The sequence below is a fragment of the Cupressus sempervirens genome, chromosome 3 (assembly GCF_028749045.1).
Source record: "Cupressus sempervirens isolate cs-2001-9-10 chromosome 3, ASM2874904v1, whole genome shotgun sequence".
In the NCBI taxonomy this organism is placed as follows: domain Eukaryota; kingdom Viridiplantae; phylum Streptophyta; class Pinopsida; order Cupressales; family Cupressaceae; genus Cupressus; species Cupressus sempervirens.
Genome location: NC_143120.1, coordinates 193818204 through 193837089, shown reverse-complemented (window position 1 = coordinate 193837089; position 18886 = coordinate 193818204). Strand labels below are relative to the sequence as shown.

General features: G+C 36.7%; 1 protein-coding gene across 2 annotated transcripts in view; it reads left to right on the top strand.

Moving 5' to 3' along the window:
• Positions 1 to 18886, top strand: part of ALDH6B2 (aldehyde dehydrogenase 6B2) — a 149731-nt gene that overhangs the window by 14471 nt on the left and 116374 nt on the right. For both annotated transcript variants that reach the window (XM_089819011.1, XM_089819010.1), the window contains exons 3-5: positions 9705 to 9779; positions 10147 to 10308; positions 10509 to 10587. In XM_089819011.1, the coding sequence (XP_089675137.1) occupies positions 9705 to 9779; positions 10147 to 10308; positions 10509 to 10587 (316 nt within the window). The remainder of the gene's footprint in view (positions 1 to 9704; positions 9780 to 10146; positions 10309 to 10508; positions 10588 to 18886) is intronic.

Sequence of the window (18886 nt, the reverse complement as noted above, 5' to 3'; positions counted from 1 at the left end):
TTGCTCTTTTTCCGAGTAGTTCTTCTATAAATGAGCTCATCATCACGAAGATCAACAAGTGTCTTAGCCCACCACTTAGGCCGGAAGGGAGAATGACTAACAATAGTATTGGGAGATGCTTGGTGATAAGGTTTCCATCAGAATAATTTGGATCAAACTCAGGTGAAGTATCTACAAATCGAGGTGATCTCGCAGGAGAAGCTGGAGGTGTTTGTATAGGGATTACTGGTATAACTAGAGCTCTAGGAGCTACTGAAGTCCTCCCATCAAGTCAACCTAATGGAAGCTGAACTCCCAAATCATGAGCCTTTCTAGGCTGGTCAGTTGGATCAAGAACAGGAGAAACATGCATGAATGATCCTCGCTGCTCATCAAAGTGTAAAAACACCAAGTAGGCTCCAATAGAATTACCAATGTCAATGAACAAAGCTCTTGTGTTTCTTGATTTTATTTATAATCTAGTAGATAAGATGAGTACCAAACAAATATTGACTCTAGCAATTCACTCCACATTTATTGTGTACATTTATTAACGAAGGGAGAAAACAAAATCTCATAAAGTTTAAGGACTGAAATTCCCGCATTACACAATGGTGAGATTATATATTATTAAATACCAAATTCCAGACATATAAATCAGAACCTGGCTTGATAGGCAACTTGCAATGGCTGAACAAAGTCCTCGCGTCTAGGGTCAAAGCCAATTCGAAATGTCAGAGGAAAGCAAATCGGATATTTCAGAAATACTACAGGCGGCCAGCAAACACATGTGCCATTAAATTCCCCACTGAAGTTGTCACTGGTTGGGTTGTAGTACCAACTTTGGCTTCAATCAATACACCCTCCAAACACCTGTGTAACCAGAATGCTGACCCTTGAAATGCCCCACGCAACTAAGAATCTTTCATGCGGCTAGTTGCAAATCCGCAGGCCTTGCTATATAGCCGTCCAACTCCCATTCGAAGACACCACTGTAAAACTTAGTTAGAGCTGAGAATGTTGCCACTAGATGATATACGACACCCCTCCTGTAACACAATTCAATTTCCCAGCCAGCAATTATCAAGATGAAAAGCATTCAAATCTCTTCTTATTTCAGTCTAACACCAATAGACAGTCTCCAAAAATACAATATAAATAGATAGGAGGTTTTGCCAATCGTTATACCTCAGCAACGATTGCGACAATACTCAAAACAATAATACCAATCTCTCAGATATAGATAATCATAGATAGGAGAGTTAACTGATGAAACCACTATACATCAACAGTGACTTCAAACATCAGAAACCCTTATACATTAGCAAGGGCTTGCAGTTCAGACCTCGAGAAAAAGCCACAAAGGCAACAAAAGCAATTATATTTTGAAGTGTGTCTTTCCCAATGAAATGAGCTCTCATTTATAAGCATTCGTTGGCAGAAGTTTCCATAAAACTCCACTTCAGAAATCCTGGAAGTTTCCCAAAAGAACTCAACACTAAAAACTTTCCAACTTGCTTTTTAGAAATATCTCTTAAAGTCATTATTATAATAATATTAACATTCTTATAATAATGCAACTCAATAAAAATAAATAAATAAGAGCCCATGCAATTCTTAACCTGATTAACTGCAGGTGACGACCAACTGCCGAACCACCCACTGCACTGCCAAAAATAGCAACTACTAAAAATAATAAGTTATCAACTGAGACTCCCAAAACACCTTGTTAGCGCACGAGGGTCGCTATGATGAATTGACTTGGCCAACTGCAGGAATTTGCTAAAAATGGGGACATTACAGTCCTCCCTCCCTAAGATTGCTTGTCCCCAAGCAATCCTGGAGCAAAATGAACACACAATCCACCTGGATCCCAAAGGTAGAATTGTGTACCATGCCTATTGTGTACAAACAATGCCTGTAGCACTGACACCTAAATAACGGACATCAACATCAGAATCATCTAAAAACTGACTTGAGGTGCTGATGAAAGCAACAACCCATTGGAACTCAATGCAACTATAACACCAACTCTGTCCATACCTGAATTCCCATCAAATTGATAATGACACCCAACTGTACTGTGGAGATGTTAACAACCACAGGTACCTGAATCACTAACACCAACTCCAACCTCTGCCAAAATGTCCTGGGTGTGTTGATACTGCAAGGATTCTGGCTTGCACTAGTCAATCTCATTTGCAAAAGATGGTGCTAACCCATCCCATAATGGATGGTATGAAACTGGAGCCAACCCACACCGACGTGAAGCCAAGTCCTCTACCTGTGGGTCAAAAGAAAAATGATGAGCACACCTCACAGTGTAATGTCGATAAAAGCTTCCAATCTCTGTCAAGGGCTCATTAGTATCAATTTGCGAATCAGAAGATGACTCCAATCTTTGACTTTGAACAATTGGTCGGCTAGGATCTTGGGCAATCCTTTGAACAAACCCAACCTCGAAATCCCTGTGGGGAAGCATAGTCGACAAAGTCTCTACAATCTTTCCCACCAACCTCCGAATGGCATGAGAGCCTCGGATGAGAGTACCCTCAGACATTGTATGAATCCTCCCTCACATCTGAACTCTCCGACAGATACTCTATGAAGGACTCTGTGCAGTAGAAATTATATGTGGTAGCATCCACCTGCTCCCCTATGATCCACAACTGATTCCTTTGAAAATGTGGCACTGCCCACTGTCCAATGCTATCAGCTGTATAAGATGAAGAAATATATTTGCTTCCAGTATAAGGAAGCAAATCAGCATGAGAGCCTAACTCCCCCGATACTCTCATCTCATCCGTACCTACTGCACCCATATCTTGGACGGATGTGTTGGCCCCATCATCACGTCTATCATCCCCAACCGTAGAAGCAAACTCACGACCAACCACAATATGCAACTGAACTGGATCTGGGGCTGGTGTGGCCTGAACATGTTCCAACTCCACGGTCACCTCATCCAATCATGACTGTGACTCTTGAAGAGCCAACTGAGTACATTGAAGAGAGTCCACAGTCACCTCAACCTCTTGGGTGAGCTCCACCGCCTCCTTTTTCTCTAACAATGTCTCATGATAGGTGCTACCCCACTCCAGGAGGTAATCCGAGTCAACAACTAGCTGTGAGTAATTATGCTTCAAGATCACGACAGCCTCTCGAAGTGCATGAACCTCTGCTAGAGAAAGAGTGCTATCACCACGCTCATCAGACATAGGAGCACCCTAATCAAATGTAGCTAGCATCTGACGGACAACATCATGATGCCCAAGAGTTGAAGAAATGTCACTATCACTCACCTTCAGCTAACTGGTCACATGATGTCTCTGTAACTCCCAACTCCTATGCAATCTCTCTGTCTCACTAACTGCACTGTGATAGGAAACTGAATCAGAACTACCCACCACAAGATCACTCATATGTGTTCCATCATCCTCGCACAACTCCACATCCAAGAAAATGGAAGCCCTCGCAATGTCAATCTCCTTGCATGTCTCAGCTTCCACCTCAAACGTAAGATCATGTAAACATTGATCCTGGGACTCATCAAAAACCTCCTTGGAGTCATCACCCAATATCTGATAAGGGATATTATACCCGATGCAACTCATAGCATCATCAGATGTTTCCATATCATCTGCATCCACATCTCCCAACTTCGTTGTAACACCTACATCACCAACATCATAGTTGGGTGACTCCATACGTGCCTCAGTTCCACATAAGGAAGCAATTGCCTCTTGTACTGGAGCAATACTACAGTAGTTGACATATAAGTCGCCAATAAAAACTCCCTCCTCTTGTGAGTATGAAAAGTTAGTGATAACTCCATCATCAACTGCCTCTAAACTAAACATAGCGACTACTTTGGGAGCCTCAACCTGTGGAAACTCAGTGTTGCTATCCATCACGAGCACATCCACATGTCCCTGTGAAACGAGTCCATCATCAACATTGTGGATAGGACTCAAAGGTGCTGTACTAAATATAGGTACATTAGCATAATGGACACCTTTTGGGGAAAACTCAAGCTTCCTTCCCCGTAACCACGATGTCGGCCTTTTAAAGGCAGAAACCATATAACTTGCTGCCCTTTCAACTGTCGCTTGATCCGACAAGCTTCCGCCAACCTTTGTTGATGAAGCTTAAGTTTCTCCATACTCTCTTGCAAGGCATTCATTTTTACACTAACTTCCTCATTACTCCACTAACTTCTAGAACTGCTAGTCCTATGTCTGTCCATAGCTGGAGAAATTAAGTGCTGGCCACTCTAGTAATCAGATCAGAAAATCTTCAAAGTTAGCATTGAACAAAATAAAATTGAGCCCGATTCTTGCAAGCTAGCAGGAAACCGCTTTGATACCACTGTAAAAACCCCAATAGGCTCCGGCAGAATTACCAGTATCAATGAACAAAGCTTTTGTGTTTCTTGATTTTATTTATAATCTAGTAGATAAGATGAGTACCAAACAAATATTGACTCTAGCAATTCACTCCACATTTATTGTGTACATTTATTAACGAAGGGAAAAAACAAAATCTCATAAAGTTTAAGGACTGAATTTCCAGCATTATACAATGGTGAGATTATATATTATTAAATACCAAATTCCAGACATATAAATCAGAACCTGGCTTGAGAGGCAACTTGCAATGGCTGAATAGAGTCCTCACGTCCAGGGTCAAAGCCAATTCGAAATGCCACAGGAAAGCAAATCAGATATCTTAGAAATACTGCAGGCGGCCAGCAAACACATGCGCCATTAAATTCTCCAATGAAGTTGTCGCTGGTTGGGTTGTAGTACCAACTTTGGCTTCAATCAATACACCCTCCAAACGCCTGTGTAACCAGAATGCTGATCCTTGAAATGCCCCACGCAACTAAGAGTCTTTCATCTGGCCAGTTGCAAATCCGGAGGCCCTGCCTTATAGCCGTCCAACTCCCATTCGAAGACACCATTGTAAAACTCAGTTAGAGCTGAGAACGTTGCCACTAGATGATGTACGACACCCTTCCTATAACACAATTCGATTTCCCAGCCAGTAGCTATTAAGATGAAAAGCATTCGAATCTCTTCTTATTTCAGTCTTAACACCAACAGACAATCTTCCAAAATACAGTGTAAACAGATAGGAGATTTTGCCAATCGTTATACCTCAACAACGATTGTGACAATACTCAAAACAATAATACCAATCTCTCACATATAGATAATCACAAAAAGGAGAGTTAATTGATGAAACCACTATACATCACTAGTGACATCAAAAACCCTTATACATCAGCAAGGGCTCACAGTTCAGACCTCAGAAAAAAGAAACAAAGGCAACAAAAGCAATTATATTTTGAAGTGTGTCTTTCCCAATGAAATGAGCTCTCATTTAAATGCATTCATTGGCAGAAGTTTCCCTAAAACTCTACTTTAGAGATCATGGAAGTTTCCCAAAAGAACTCAACACTAGAAACTTTCCAACTCGCTTTTTAGAAATATCTCTTAAAGTCATTATTATAATAATATAAACATTATTATAGTAATGCAACTCAATGAAAAATAAATAAATAAGAGCACATGCAATTTTTAACCTGATTAACTGTAGGCGATGACCAACTGCCGAGCCTCCCACTACATTGCTAAAAATAGCAACTACTAAAAATAGTAAGTTATCAATTGAGACCCCCAAAACACCGTTTTAGCTCACGAGGGTCGCTATGATGAACTAACTTGGCCAACTGCAAGATTCTGCTAAAAACGGGGACATTACACAAAGACTACATCAAAAATTGCAATAATCCGTTGCTTCCAAGTGCCATAATTTCGACCATTGAATTTTGAGTTGTGATTGAGCAGAATGTTTGTCAAAGATGCCATGGCATGTTTTTCGATGAAAAAATGTGAAAATATATGTAGGCACGTTCTTCAAGGCAAAAAATGGAAGACCCAGAAAATTTGGAGAGTGACCTAGAAGAGAGCTCAAAAAACCCAAAAAGAAAATGTTGTCGTTTTTTGGATCCGCTGGCTCAAATATTGAGGCACCCAGAAAAATGGACAAAAACCCAATTGAGCTTTCGGAAAACCCACCAAAAATTTGTAATTAGAAAAAAATGTCGAGGTAAAAAAAACTAGGGTTTCAAAGAAAACCTTAGTCGGCTACTATGGAGGTCATTTGTTGTAGAGAAATTGGTGGTTTGAAGTAGCAAACGGTTGATTTTTCCATAGAGATGAAAAAAATGTTGCATTTGTCAGAGACATCACTAAATCAATAGATGATTTGCTCAGATAAACCTGTGCAGCTGCGCATTTTGGAGGAATGGCCGCAACAATAGTTGTCTGCAAAAAACATGATTCGTAGAGCCTACAAGAAAATGCAATTTGCAGAGAAAGTTGTGAATACTTTCAAGATCATGCCGCTATTCCAGAAATATCATACACACACTTTTTAAGGCAGGTGTTTGTGACGTGATTTAGAAGAAACGAGCTTTGCAATAATTTCAGACTTGTCCATAGACCAAGACCTGCAATTTGCACAGAGGAAATTTTCACCAAGAAAGAAACCCTAGGCAGGTTTTGGAGAAAAAACATTTGAAATGATTTCGAAAAAATCTAAACAAATAATTTCAAAAAGAAATTTTAAATTTTTCAAAAAAATAATTGAAGTATAGGCTTTGATACCATATTACGAAGTAATTGGTAAAATACTTGCTTGTTATAAACAGAGACCGAGAGGTCATTATATACAAAAGAATGGAACGAAAACGATTGTAAAGAATAGGAACATTTTATTCTAGCTGAAAGAAAGCTAAAAAAGTGACAACTAAAGCTAACTAAATATTAGAAACATTCTAATATTTACACTAGATTACAAATAGATTACTATTAACTAATAATAGACGATTATCTATTATCGTAATACATACAAGCTCAATAATTGAGGCAATTCATTGGGTCCATGATTAATTCACACGCAAGTTATTTTTCCCAAATTTCCATAATCAAATTGATAATTTCATAGTCAAAAGAAAGGAAACAAAAAACTTGGTGGGCTTTGTCCTTGAGTGGATATTCTTGTGTATCATCTACCAATAGGTTAGAGTTGATGATGTACTATTCCTCTTGCATGTGAAACATGCAAATTTCCAAGGATTTCCTTTTCTTGAGATACATTGGAATCACTTTCTCCTTATTGTGATAAGTCTTCTACTTAAAATACTTGGTCTTCCCTCATGGTAACAACTTTTGGTTCCTCATTCACTATTTTTTCCTAACCTTGATCTTCATTTGGCACTATTTCGCTTGATTGCATGCTCTCCATTTTGACTTCTACCATGACACAATCTTCTTTTGATGTTATGTATGAAAGATCATCCTTCACTGCAACATTTAGATCATTGGGCTCAATCATGCTATCCTCTTTTTAACCTATCTCCTTCATCACCAGACGATATTGTTGTTAGACTCATTTGCTTAAGGTATTCACACCATTTTTTTTTCTGTAGTGCATTCCTCTGGTGACTCCAATAATCCAAACTGTTACTTGACTTGCTTGGTGGCATCGTGACATGTTGGAAAAGTGAATTCTAAATGGGCTGTGTTATGGAACCCACACCAACATGGCAAAAATGCTCTTTCTAGGCATAATCCATTCGTCTAAGCACATTCTCAACCAACCCCTTGAATCTCGTGAATGCTTTGATTCTAACTCATGGAATACTAAAATCATTGGGCAGTTTCAGAACATCCCACAAGGAGATATGTCTTTAAAATGCACACTCTACTCTTGACAAATATGCTAGACAAATAACTCATTATGCTTGGTTGTCCCATGAATCCTACATTTTTCTGTAGATGCAAATTTGGGTAAATTTGTACTCAAAGCTCACTGAAATTGAAGAATATGATTGTCTTAACCACATGAGTGTTGAAATGGTTGCCCCTCCCTTGGGAAACCTTTCTTTTTTTTGGATTTTTCAATTAATTTTCACTTCTTTTGGATTTTCAACATAGAAGAGATCTAGCATATCTCGGATTCAACTTTTAAAAGTTTATACTGGTTCCAGCCTGCGTATCTCCAGAAATAAATTTGAACACTCCTCTGTCTAGTGCTAATTCTGTTCATGTGGCGCAATGATGGAGGGTGATTCTTGAAATAGCTTCTCCACTTGATAATTCTACTCTTGATGATTCTTCCTTTTCCTGATGAATTGATATGATCCAATGTTCACATTCATGCCCTCTTGCATGTGAAACGTGCAAACTCACATCAGCACCATGCCTCCACCACATCCTCATTATCAGTAATGGAGTTGCTGCTTTTCATTGTTATTTTTCCTTTGAGTTTGTCTCTCTCTCTCTCTCTCTCTCTCTCTCTCTATATATATATATATATATATATATATATATCAATCCTAGGGATTCTTCCTATTTAATGCCATCCTTTGAAAACAAATTCTTCTGAATATATTTCTTCAATGTATGCTTGTTTCACTCTTATATTTAGTGGTATATGTGCCATCCTCCAATCTCCTTGGAGGATGAAACATGTTGATAAAAAAACCATTGCAATCTAGCGACTGTTCCGGGTTCAACAAAATGGTGTAAGGATTAAACGGTGCTTCCATATTTATTACTTGAAATCCACTTTTCTTATGATCCCTAGGAGTTTCACTTCCACATGTCTTCATGTTCCGACAGTGCTTCTAGGAATGCCATCAGCTAGGGCTATATCTTAAGGAGTTCGTATAGTACTGGGTTCACTAGTTGCTTTGAAATGTGTTAGCCATGATATTTACATCTGCACCAAGGTAAAAAAATAGATTCCTTCAGTAATCTTCCATCAATTTTAGGGAGAGGGCTCTTACTCCACTTCTTTGTAGCTTTCACTGTATTCCTGTAGCTTTTAGCAGATTCCAAAGGCAGATTTTGGCAAAGTGCACTAGAATTCCTCTAGTTCTACTCTTTAGACAAATGACATTGAATGAGTAGCTTGCCTCTATCTCTCAAATAATTTCTATTTATACCTTGCAAAAAACACCTCTTGAGTCTTCACTCAAGAGAGGCAATTCTTCAACGAGGCTGGCCCAAAACAGTAACAACTGATTTGCTTGCCCAATATGAGAACTCATCTCTAGGGAATCAGTCCCTTTGTGAATATTTTTATTTTGATCTTAAAAGAGTCGGCCCAAAACAGCAACATTTACTTGCATGCTACCTTCTTTAACTCCAAACTTTGCGAGTGGTTGGGAGAACAATCGCACATCATTCCTACAAATCATCCTTAATTTGGAAGTAGCCACGTTGCTATCCTTGGGTGCATATTTCTGTTGGGAAAAGCTTACCCATTTTCTGTTTTAGATTGACAGGATAAACACACTTGAAAGCACTTTGATTCCATGGCATGCTAGTTTAATGTTGCAATTGAATGCTGTAAAATATAATAGAAAGAATAGGAATCCTTGTTTCAATTTCTTTTTCCATTTCCATGATTGATTCATGTATGATAACAATGCATTTACTTAGGCTGGAATTATTCTGCTGCTTGTATTTCCTCAAATATGCAATGTAGAGTGTAGCAATTTTGTAAAGTTCTTACATGGGTCATTGTCATTGTAACAGTTTTCTTTCTTCTTTATGGATATAGATACTTTGTTTATGAGTTTATGCATTATTCTATTTAACAAGTTAATTTTTAATGTAATAAACTTGATGTTTCCTATGTGAATGCAGCCAAAAGTAAAAGTTCTTATTGGTGGAGAATTCTTGGATTCTCAAGCACAAGAATGGATTGACGTTATCAATCCAGTGAGTCTTTTAAAAAAAAATGAATTAGACAGGGCTGTGCTTGTTTGATATTCTGATATTAAATAAATATATTTTTATTTCTAAATACTTTCATCATGGGTTATTACTGTTGCTTTATATTTGTGTTGTTTCCATTATGTTTTAGCATGGAAAAAACTTGATTTTAATAAAATTCTGAGTTGACCTAATGTTTTGTAATAGTTTAAAATTTAAATGATTGCAGTAGCTGCTCAATATTCCACGGAAGTCATTCTTTGTACTATATGGAAAGAATTTTCCTCAGTGGCAACATTCGTATAGAGAGAACTGATAAAAGGATTGTTCTCTAGAAAATTGATTGCTTTTCATACCTGTTATTATCTAACAGGCAACGCAGGATGTTGTCTCTAGAGTGCCATTGACCACTGCTGACGAATTCCAAGCCGCAGTGAATGCTGCAAAACAAGCTTTTCCTGCTTGGAAGAACACCCCTGTTACCTCACGTCAGCGCATCATGTTTAAGCTCCAAGAGCTCATCCGAAGGGATATGGTAAAAAAGAGCACATGCTTTCATCTTTTATATCTTACAGACCATGAAGTCTGCTGTGTATGTGTTCAATCTTGCTAAATAAATTAGATACCTGGTCAGCAGTATCTACCATGTATGGCTAATCCTTTAGTTACATGATTTCTACTTCTTGTTAGTTTAGTTGCAAGAAGCATAATTCATATCGAAATCAAATGATGCAGGATAAATTGGCAATGAGTGTGACTACAGAACAGGGGAAAACTTTGGGTGATGCTAATGGTGATGTTTTCCGTGGATTAGGTGAGTTTCTTATAATAATTAATTGCATAATTATGTGTGAAAAATCGTAATGTTTTGTACGGTTTAGGTGTTTCATTTACTTTAAGCTTTGAATTTCTTAAGTGTTTTTGTCATAGAGGATGAACATTTAGGTCTCAAGAGTTGACATAGAGCACTCACTATAGATGGGGGATATCTCTCACAGGTCTCTATATCTCCAGAATGTATAGCTACCTCTAAAATGCTCATCTTTGCTTAGGATATGATTCTTCTGTTTATAGTAGGTACAAAGAGTTTCTATGTATGTCAAAGACTAAGGAAAATTTGCAAAATGAAGGATGATACACTGATATGTCGAAACCAACTACTTTAAGCTTGAACAAATATGGCTTGCATAATAAAAGCCTTACATGCAAAACATATTACTGTTGGAGAAAATTAGCTACCTTAATATGGTGATGGTGTTCCCTCTACGAGAAAATGGCTTGTGAAACATGCTAATTGGTAGTTGATATATATATGTGTGAATGCTGAAAATGATAGTTTATAGTATATACTCTTGTCATTTCACTTTATTTTTGATGTTGGGATATATGTCAGATGCAGAAATTGGTGGTTTCATTTTCTGCTGCTTTGCATTTCATGAAAACACAGTACTAACAATGATAAATGTGATAAAACGCAGTTGTCAAGTGACATAAAAGAAATTCCGCTGTAACATGTGTAAACAACATGGACATGCAGGCATGGCCATTGAGTAAGTTGGCTTGAATCGGACTGTCATACCTCAATCTGTAGGACAATCAAACCTGCTAACCAGGAGGGCGCTTAGGATTAATAAGAAAACAATGTATTGGTGCATTAAATTCGAAATTTCAAGGATCTAAATCTCACTGGGTATGGGGCCCTACTATTCCCTTTCAATACTAGGGGTAGGGCCCTCAAATTTTATGCCCATAATTTTTTACTCCGTTGCCGTTGATAATCATCAGCGATTGGCGACATAGAATTGTAGGGGCCCACTCTAGCAACGGGGCACAACCAGAATCAATGTTTTTCCATTCGCATGGTGGGGGCCTCTCCTATCTATAGCCTCGACCTCAAGGAGGTTGAGGGACTACGGCCTACTCTTCTATAGAGAAATGGGCTGGGCTCCCGATGGTATATAGATAAATGGGATAGAGCCCGCCCCTATAGGTCGAGATTAGCTTTAAAAGGCTGTCGATCGAACAGAGTTCTATATAGGAAAGGGAAAGCTAAAGGCAATATATACATTTGGGTATTCCATGTTATAGATTTAAGGGCATTACACACTATTCCAAGAGATGAATTCAAAGATAATCAAATTTTTATTGATGACAATGGCCAGTTTGAATTTCCAGAAATTAGCAATTTAGCATATCTTAGTTATATGATATATCTAATGACTAATAGAAAAAGGAATTAAAACTTGTATGCCTAAAATTGTTAGACAATATAAGCTTACTTTAGAAGAAAAAGGCTAAAAAGTTAGTAAGATGTCTGAAATGTTTGCTAAATTTGGGGAATCTCTACCTGGAAAAGATGAAGAAAAGGAAGCAATAGAAAGCAATGAGAAAAAACTAAAGAAGAAATAATGAAGAAAAGTGCTCAGAGGATATTAACTAACATCAAATAGGCAAAAAGCTTTAGAAAACAACAATAAGGACGGACATAAAAGAAAAGAAAAAATTTCTGAAAATGTTATTATAATCAGAGAATCTTTTATTAGGACAAACACAGAAAAGAACTAAAATTTCTATTCAAATTAGAATGAACGAATGAAAGATTTTAATATCTCCACAAGGCCAAAGCAGCACAAGGACCCACAAACTAGCACAGCACACACCCCTGGAATGAATGAAACAGAAAAGGGAAAATTGTGAGCTATGAACCTTCGAGATGGCTTACTCTAGAATCTTTTACATTAATTAATGAAGGTTTCCAAGCTCTGGAGTAGATACGTGTCACACTCACACAAAACCATAGCGAAAAAGAGGAAGAATTTAGAAGCACATCACAACTGGATAGGTCAACAGAAAATCTCTACTCAAGAAAAACATAGATGAACTTGCTGTTGAAATGTCCGACTCTTTGGTGATACATCAAAAAGTGTAGTAGAAGGTCAATAAAGTTGATGGTGATATTTGTCAGACTGTAAATGTCCCCTGTTGGGACTGGACTTAATTTATCTTACATTTCTCGATCAGGGTTTGGATTGTAATGTCCATGATAGGATTAGTCATTTATCTCATTACATTTAAGCTATCTTTAACACTCATATCTAACTTTATTGCTATTTCAACTCAATGAAGGAAGGAGTAGGTGTTATCCAAGTTGCCTAGAAACGAACAATGATTTCCCTAAAAGTTTATAGGTCCAAGTCCGTATCACAAAGGCTTATGGAGCGCTGACCCCTACTTTTTTCTTGGGATAAGATCCATTTGCTTGGATATATATAAGCCCCTCCCTGGTAACACTTAAGTCTTCCCTCAGCCAAATAGTAACTGGATCTGATTTATATTATAATCTTGATTATGAATAGTAATACATATATCATTTGCATTGTTCTTTAGATATATTAATTTATTTTTAAATATATTTATTTAAACATATGAATATATATATAATTCTGATTTTATTATTTCTGTATGTGCAAGACCATGTATGAGTCCCCTATTCTTAATATGGTTCTGTTATACTATTCTGCAAATTAGTATTGATGCATAGATAAGTTACAGCATACCACTTACTTTTACCTATACTTGCAAGCAATTAAATATGTTTTAATTCCTTTCTGAGTACTGATGATATATTTTTCTTTTTGTGATCCTTCTTAATTATTTTATATATAATTGTATTACATATGGTCTATGTACTCTTGGTATGGGTTGTGACTCTTCCTAAAGAAATCAGATTTTGTATAATCACAACCCTTAGACGACTGGTTTAGTATATGTTTATTGTTATTGCTTCTATACTCATGTGATTTTCCTTTTGTTGTATAATCATTTTATATTATAATTTATTTGTTTATTTATTTATTTAATTTATTACTTACCTATTCATACATTACTATTATTATTTCAATAATATTATAATAATAGCTAATCATATTAAGATTATCATTTAATTTATTGGTTTATATAATAATATTTTATTTGACTATTATATATATATTTTTATAAAATATTTCTTTTGCAATCTAATAAAATTATTTATTATCAAACTCTATGATGGGGACATCACACAGACCTACAACAAAACTGGTGACCTCACCCATCATGCACAAACAGTTGAGCCTTCCTTAGATAGGCTACAAAATAGCTAAATGAGAATTCGAGTGCCATAGATCAAATAGCAGAAAGACAAAGAGAGAAGGTTTAAAGAAACAGAGAAGCAAATGAGAGAGAAAGAATGGTGTGAGGATAAAGCCTTGTAAGAACATGTGGCAATAACTTTGAAAAGGTGAAAAGGTGAGAGCTAATGTGAAAATAATTAGTCATGAAAGCAGAAAAAGAAAGTTCAGAAGAAGAGAGTAAAATAAAGCTTCTGCTTCAGCATAGAAACAGATAATTTGATAGCCCTAGAAAGAAAAAGAAAAGATTTCTCTACTTCCAAACGTTATACATTAAAATAAATCTTGAAAAAGGTGGTCCTAGAGATTCAGAAAATGAATGTCCCAATGAAAAGCTCAAAAATCTAGAAAGTGAAAGTGTTAAAGAATACATCATTGCAATGTAGAAAACACAGATTGGTTACAAGAAATTTGCCGAAAATATGTTCGAACAGATCAGCATCATTTTATTAAATTTAAAATTCAATTACATTAGTTAGCTAAATAAAAGAAAGGTTAGAAATATTTTATATGAAATGCTTATAGGGTGTTTATAATAGTTAACTTGGTCTAGAGTAATTTGATCATAATGTCAACTATTCAGAAGTAGGCAACATTGTAAGCTTTTTAAGAATCATAATTTATAAAATAAAGCACTTATACAAGGCCACTGGGTTGATCAAGTCCAATAACAAAGTACACTAGATAAAGATGGTACTAAAAGATATATTACCAGCATCTGAAAAGAAAATGATAATTTGATAATCACCTTTTCTGACTTTTCATGACTTTGTGATAGATGCGTCTTAGATTCACTATCCTCTTGAGTTGTAACTTTTGTTTTAAATTCTTCTTCTTAAGCTTCATTATTTAGTGTAAGGCACATACGAATTCTCCTAAATCAAATTCTCCTTCATTTTCATGATATTCTTTCCAATCATTTTCGGTATTCTCTCTAGAATAATATCTCAGTTATATTACTTCTATATTTAATGATCACTTATCATAGATATTTTGCATAATAGATTCTTTCTATCTTTTGCATGTAGTTCCAATAAGAATGTTTTGTTCTATGCTAATAGTCATTCAATTAATTTACCAATTACTTTGTAATATGGTATGAAAGCGGGTTTATATTTTTTGAAAGACTTGTAATTTCTCTTAGAAATTATTTGAATTTCGGTCCTTGGTATCTGTTGAACTTTTTATGTAGAGATTGCTCAAAGTTTTGCAATCTCATATAGGGTTTTTGCACCCTTGTTTCTGTTGTTTTCTTCATATGCCAATATCTCTCTTCTGCAAATTGCACCACCAGGCATCTATTTGATTAGTGAAGTTTGCTTGTTGTTTTTCAACCACATTTTCTCTACAACATGTAGTTCCCATGATCATAATATTGGTCAGTGTATTGCAAACACATCTTTCTTTCACCCTTGACCCTTCATGGGTGTTTTTCTGCCGTCGTCGACTTGTTTTTAAACTTGTATGACTTCTGTTTCACATCTATAGGTCCGAAATCACGTCTTCACTACTTTCACATGATTTTTTGTATGCCCATCTTTTGCTCACGATACAAACGAAGGGTTTTTTCTAGTGATGAGATCAATTTTTCTTCAGTTCACGACCTAGGTATTTCACCCTTTCTTTTGGTTGATTTCTTTATGTAGCCACAGTCTGAGATCAATGGTTGTTTTTTTTCTTGCAGGCACGACCATACTTTTGGTTGTTGGGTCTCTATAGGTGACATTCTTTTTTTCTCATATATCTTAATTGTGATTTTTTTGAAGAATTCTTTATTTTCGCCTAGGGCTTTTGTAACTCTCGACTAGGGTTTTGACCCTTGAGATCAAGTCATAATTTTATTTTGTTTCCAGATTCTTTGTGGGTTTTTTGAGACCTCAAATGGTTGTTTTTGGATTTCTCTGGGTGTATCATTTTTCATACCTTGAGTTTTGTGCCAGCAGATTCACATTGTAATTTGTGCCTATACCTGCCTCTATAACCAACACATTCAAATTTGTGCGTTCAAACATCTAGGCTTATCTTTTCTTGTGCTTTGAAAAGTGCGCGCATCTTTGACCACATTATATTGGAAGGTAGTAAAAAATTCTATGGAAGAAACTACAATACTTGGAAGCAACACATGATGACAATCTTTGAGCAAATGTCTTGACAACATTGTTTTGGGCAAAACTACTCATTTGGTAGATGAAGGCAAAGAGCAGGATAAATTTGATGAGCAAAATTGAGAAGCTATTATGCTCATCAAACTTCTGGTCATTGATGATAAACTCTTGTAGGTTCCTTCCAGTAAAACAGCTACAGAAATTTGGAGTTATCTAAAAGTTTTACACGAGACCTCAAATAAGAGCTGTGCGTTCTTCTTGAAGAACATGGTGTTCTTGATCATGATGGATGCACACATATTCCGACAAGATCATCTCAATAGAATCAAGGACATTTGAGACTAGTTGGAAGCCAATAGATGCAAAATGGAAGAAGAAGGCATGGTGGTGATCACTTTAAAGAGTCTACCATCTTCCTATGAGCATGTTGTTGTATCAATCAAACTTTGCTTCCACTCATTTTGATGTGTCATTTTTCGATCTTTGTACGATGCTTTTACAACAAGATTGCTAGAAACAACAACTCGACAGTGGTACCAACTCATCTTCAAACAAACAAACTTTCTCAGCTAAATATGTAGGCAACTATCAGTTCTCTGTCTTCTTAGTAGAACTCCTTTGCTTTAGCATCAAAAGGCCCAATTTGTCTTTTATGCCTTCATGGCTAAAAGATGGGTAAATTATTATTATTATTCATCTAAGTATCATAGCTTGTTGGAACTAGGTTGAAAAGTTTTAAATCGTGGGCACAAGAAATACTGGCTTTGTGTGTCATAATATTATGTTATGATGGAAAGTTCATTTTTGGGAGCCAAAAACAATTAATAATTATATTATAATGACACTTTATTATATTTTAATGTTGTGTGGAGGAAGCTCCTTAAGTGGAATTAATTTGGGAAATTGGAGATTATAAATACAAGCCCATTTGATGAGTAAGGCATCCGATTGAATATAAATTTTCTCGTCTTTGTGTTACTTCTGAAGTTCTGAAAATTTTTGCCCTTGTTGAAGTATAAGGGTTCGGGATCTACAGCTTAAGTATTGTAGATTCAGTTCTAAGTTTTCATTTTGTGGATTGCATTTGCAATTGTGCTGAGTTATACAATTGCTTTCTTCTCCCACTATTGTTTGCTGTGGCTAGGGAGAAATCTCCATTGATTGAATTTGTGAAGGGTTTGGGAGATTCTTTAATATCTGCGGTTTACATCAGAAGATCCATGTGAGCTAGTTAGAGGCAGCCATTTTTTCCTATTGCAGCGTTTTGTATTTTTAAGCATTGCAGAGGTCATCTCCAAGCACAATGTGGGAAATCTGAAGCAACACATGCATTTTCTCTGACCTGCAATTTATCTGGGAGGCTTCATTTTTGTTCTAGGGGTTGGATTAGTGATCCACGTTTTATATTTTGGTTTGTCATTGCCTAGCAACACCTAGCGTTGCACACTTGGGCTGCCAGGCATTCATTTGGACCTACAGTTGAAAAGGAAAGGAGTGGAAACCAATTCTAGGACCACTTTTTTAACATATCTTCAAATATATAACATTCTATTGGCTGCAATCTGGCCATTGGGCTCAATAAATCGGTTCCTACATACAGGTTCAATTTATATCAGGATTTGAATGTTATTATTGTACTTTCTCAAATAGATATTTAAATAATTGGAACTACTCCATCTGAAGTTGCTTTCAGTCTATGTTCTATTTATTTCTAGCATTGCATATTATTTCTGTCCAAATTCTCATAGTCATACATATGTTTATAAAAACAATAAAAAAAGGGAAACATGAAAATTGCAAAAACGGTTTTTTGAATTCCATCAGCATTACAGTTGTAGACTAGACTAGGTTATTACAGTGGTTTCCTGGCATCCGGTGCGGTAGGAAAGTTATTTTTATTTCAGATATGGTGTAATTTTGGGAGTGACCTACACTCTTGTTATTTCCAATATTGGACAGACACATGAGGCCTAGTAGTTCTGGGAGTTGCGGAGTAGTGAGGAAGATAGCAAGAAAATAAATGCCTTGAGAGAGAGTATAGAGAAACGCAAGCTTCATCAGCAAAGATTGGCTGCGAGACTATCAGATCTAGAGACGGTTGATAGGATACGAGGTATATGGTTTCCGCTTTTAGGAGACGAGTACCGAGGATGTGGGGAAGAAGGCTTGAGTTTTCACTAGTTGGCATTTAGGAGGCAGATGTACCTATGTTCAATACGAGACCCACTAGTCCTATCCATAGTTTGATGATGGACTTTCCACACAGAGACATGTGGTAGTGCCAGTGCCATTGGTGGACAACAACATTGAGCTTTAGTGGGTTGAGGATTTCAGAGTTGTTGCTACACTTAGTGTAGAGTAAGTTGGTGCAATTGTTACTATTGATTCTTTAGGCTCTCTCGAGGAGGGGATTGTTTTTGGAGATTAATATGTTAGTTGTCGTAGTGTTGCTCCAATGCAGGAGGCAACCGCTTCCTCAAGTGGGACCGATGCATGTATGGAGTCTCCCAATTGTGATGTTGGTGATCTGGGTATTACAATGAAGTTAGTGGGTGTTGGATCATGCTCTAGCATTATTGATTCACAACCTGACGTTGAGTTGCAGAGTCAGGTGATGGCAGTTGAGCATCTATTAGGAGATGTGAATACAACGAGTATGGATACCTCCGATGATTTGTTGGATGATGCTATGAGTTGTACCGTCCCTTTCTAGATATTAGGTGATGACTCTGAGGAGATTTTTGATGGGTCCTAGTATCAGGATTTATAGGGACTTTCTATTGAGGGGGAAGTAGAGTCATGCAAGGAGTGGGATACTGCGTGGGCTTCTGATTCTCTA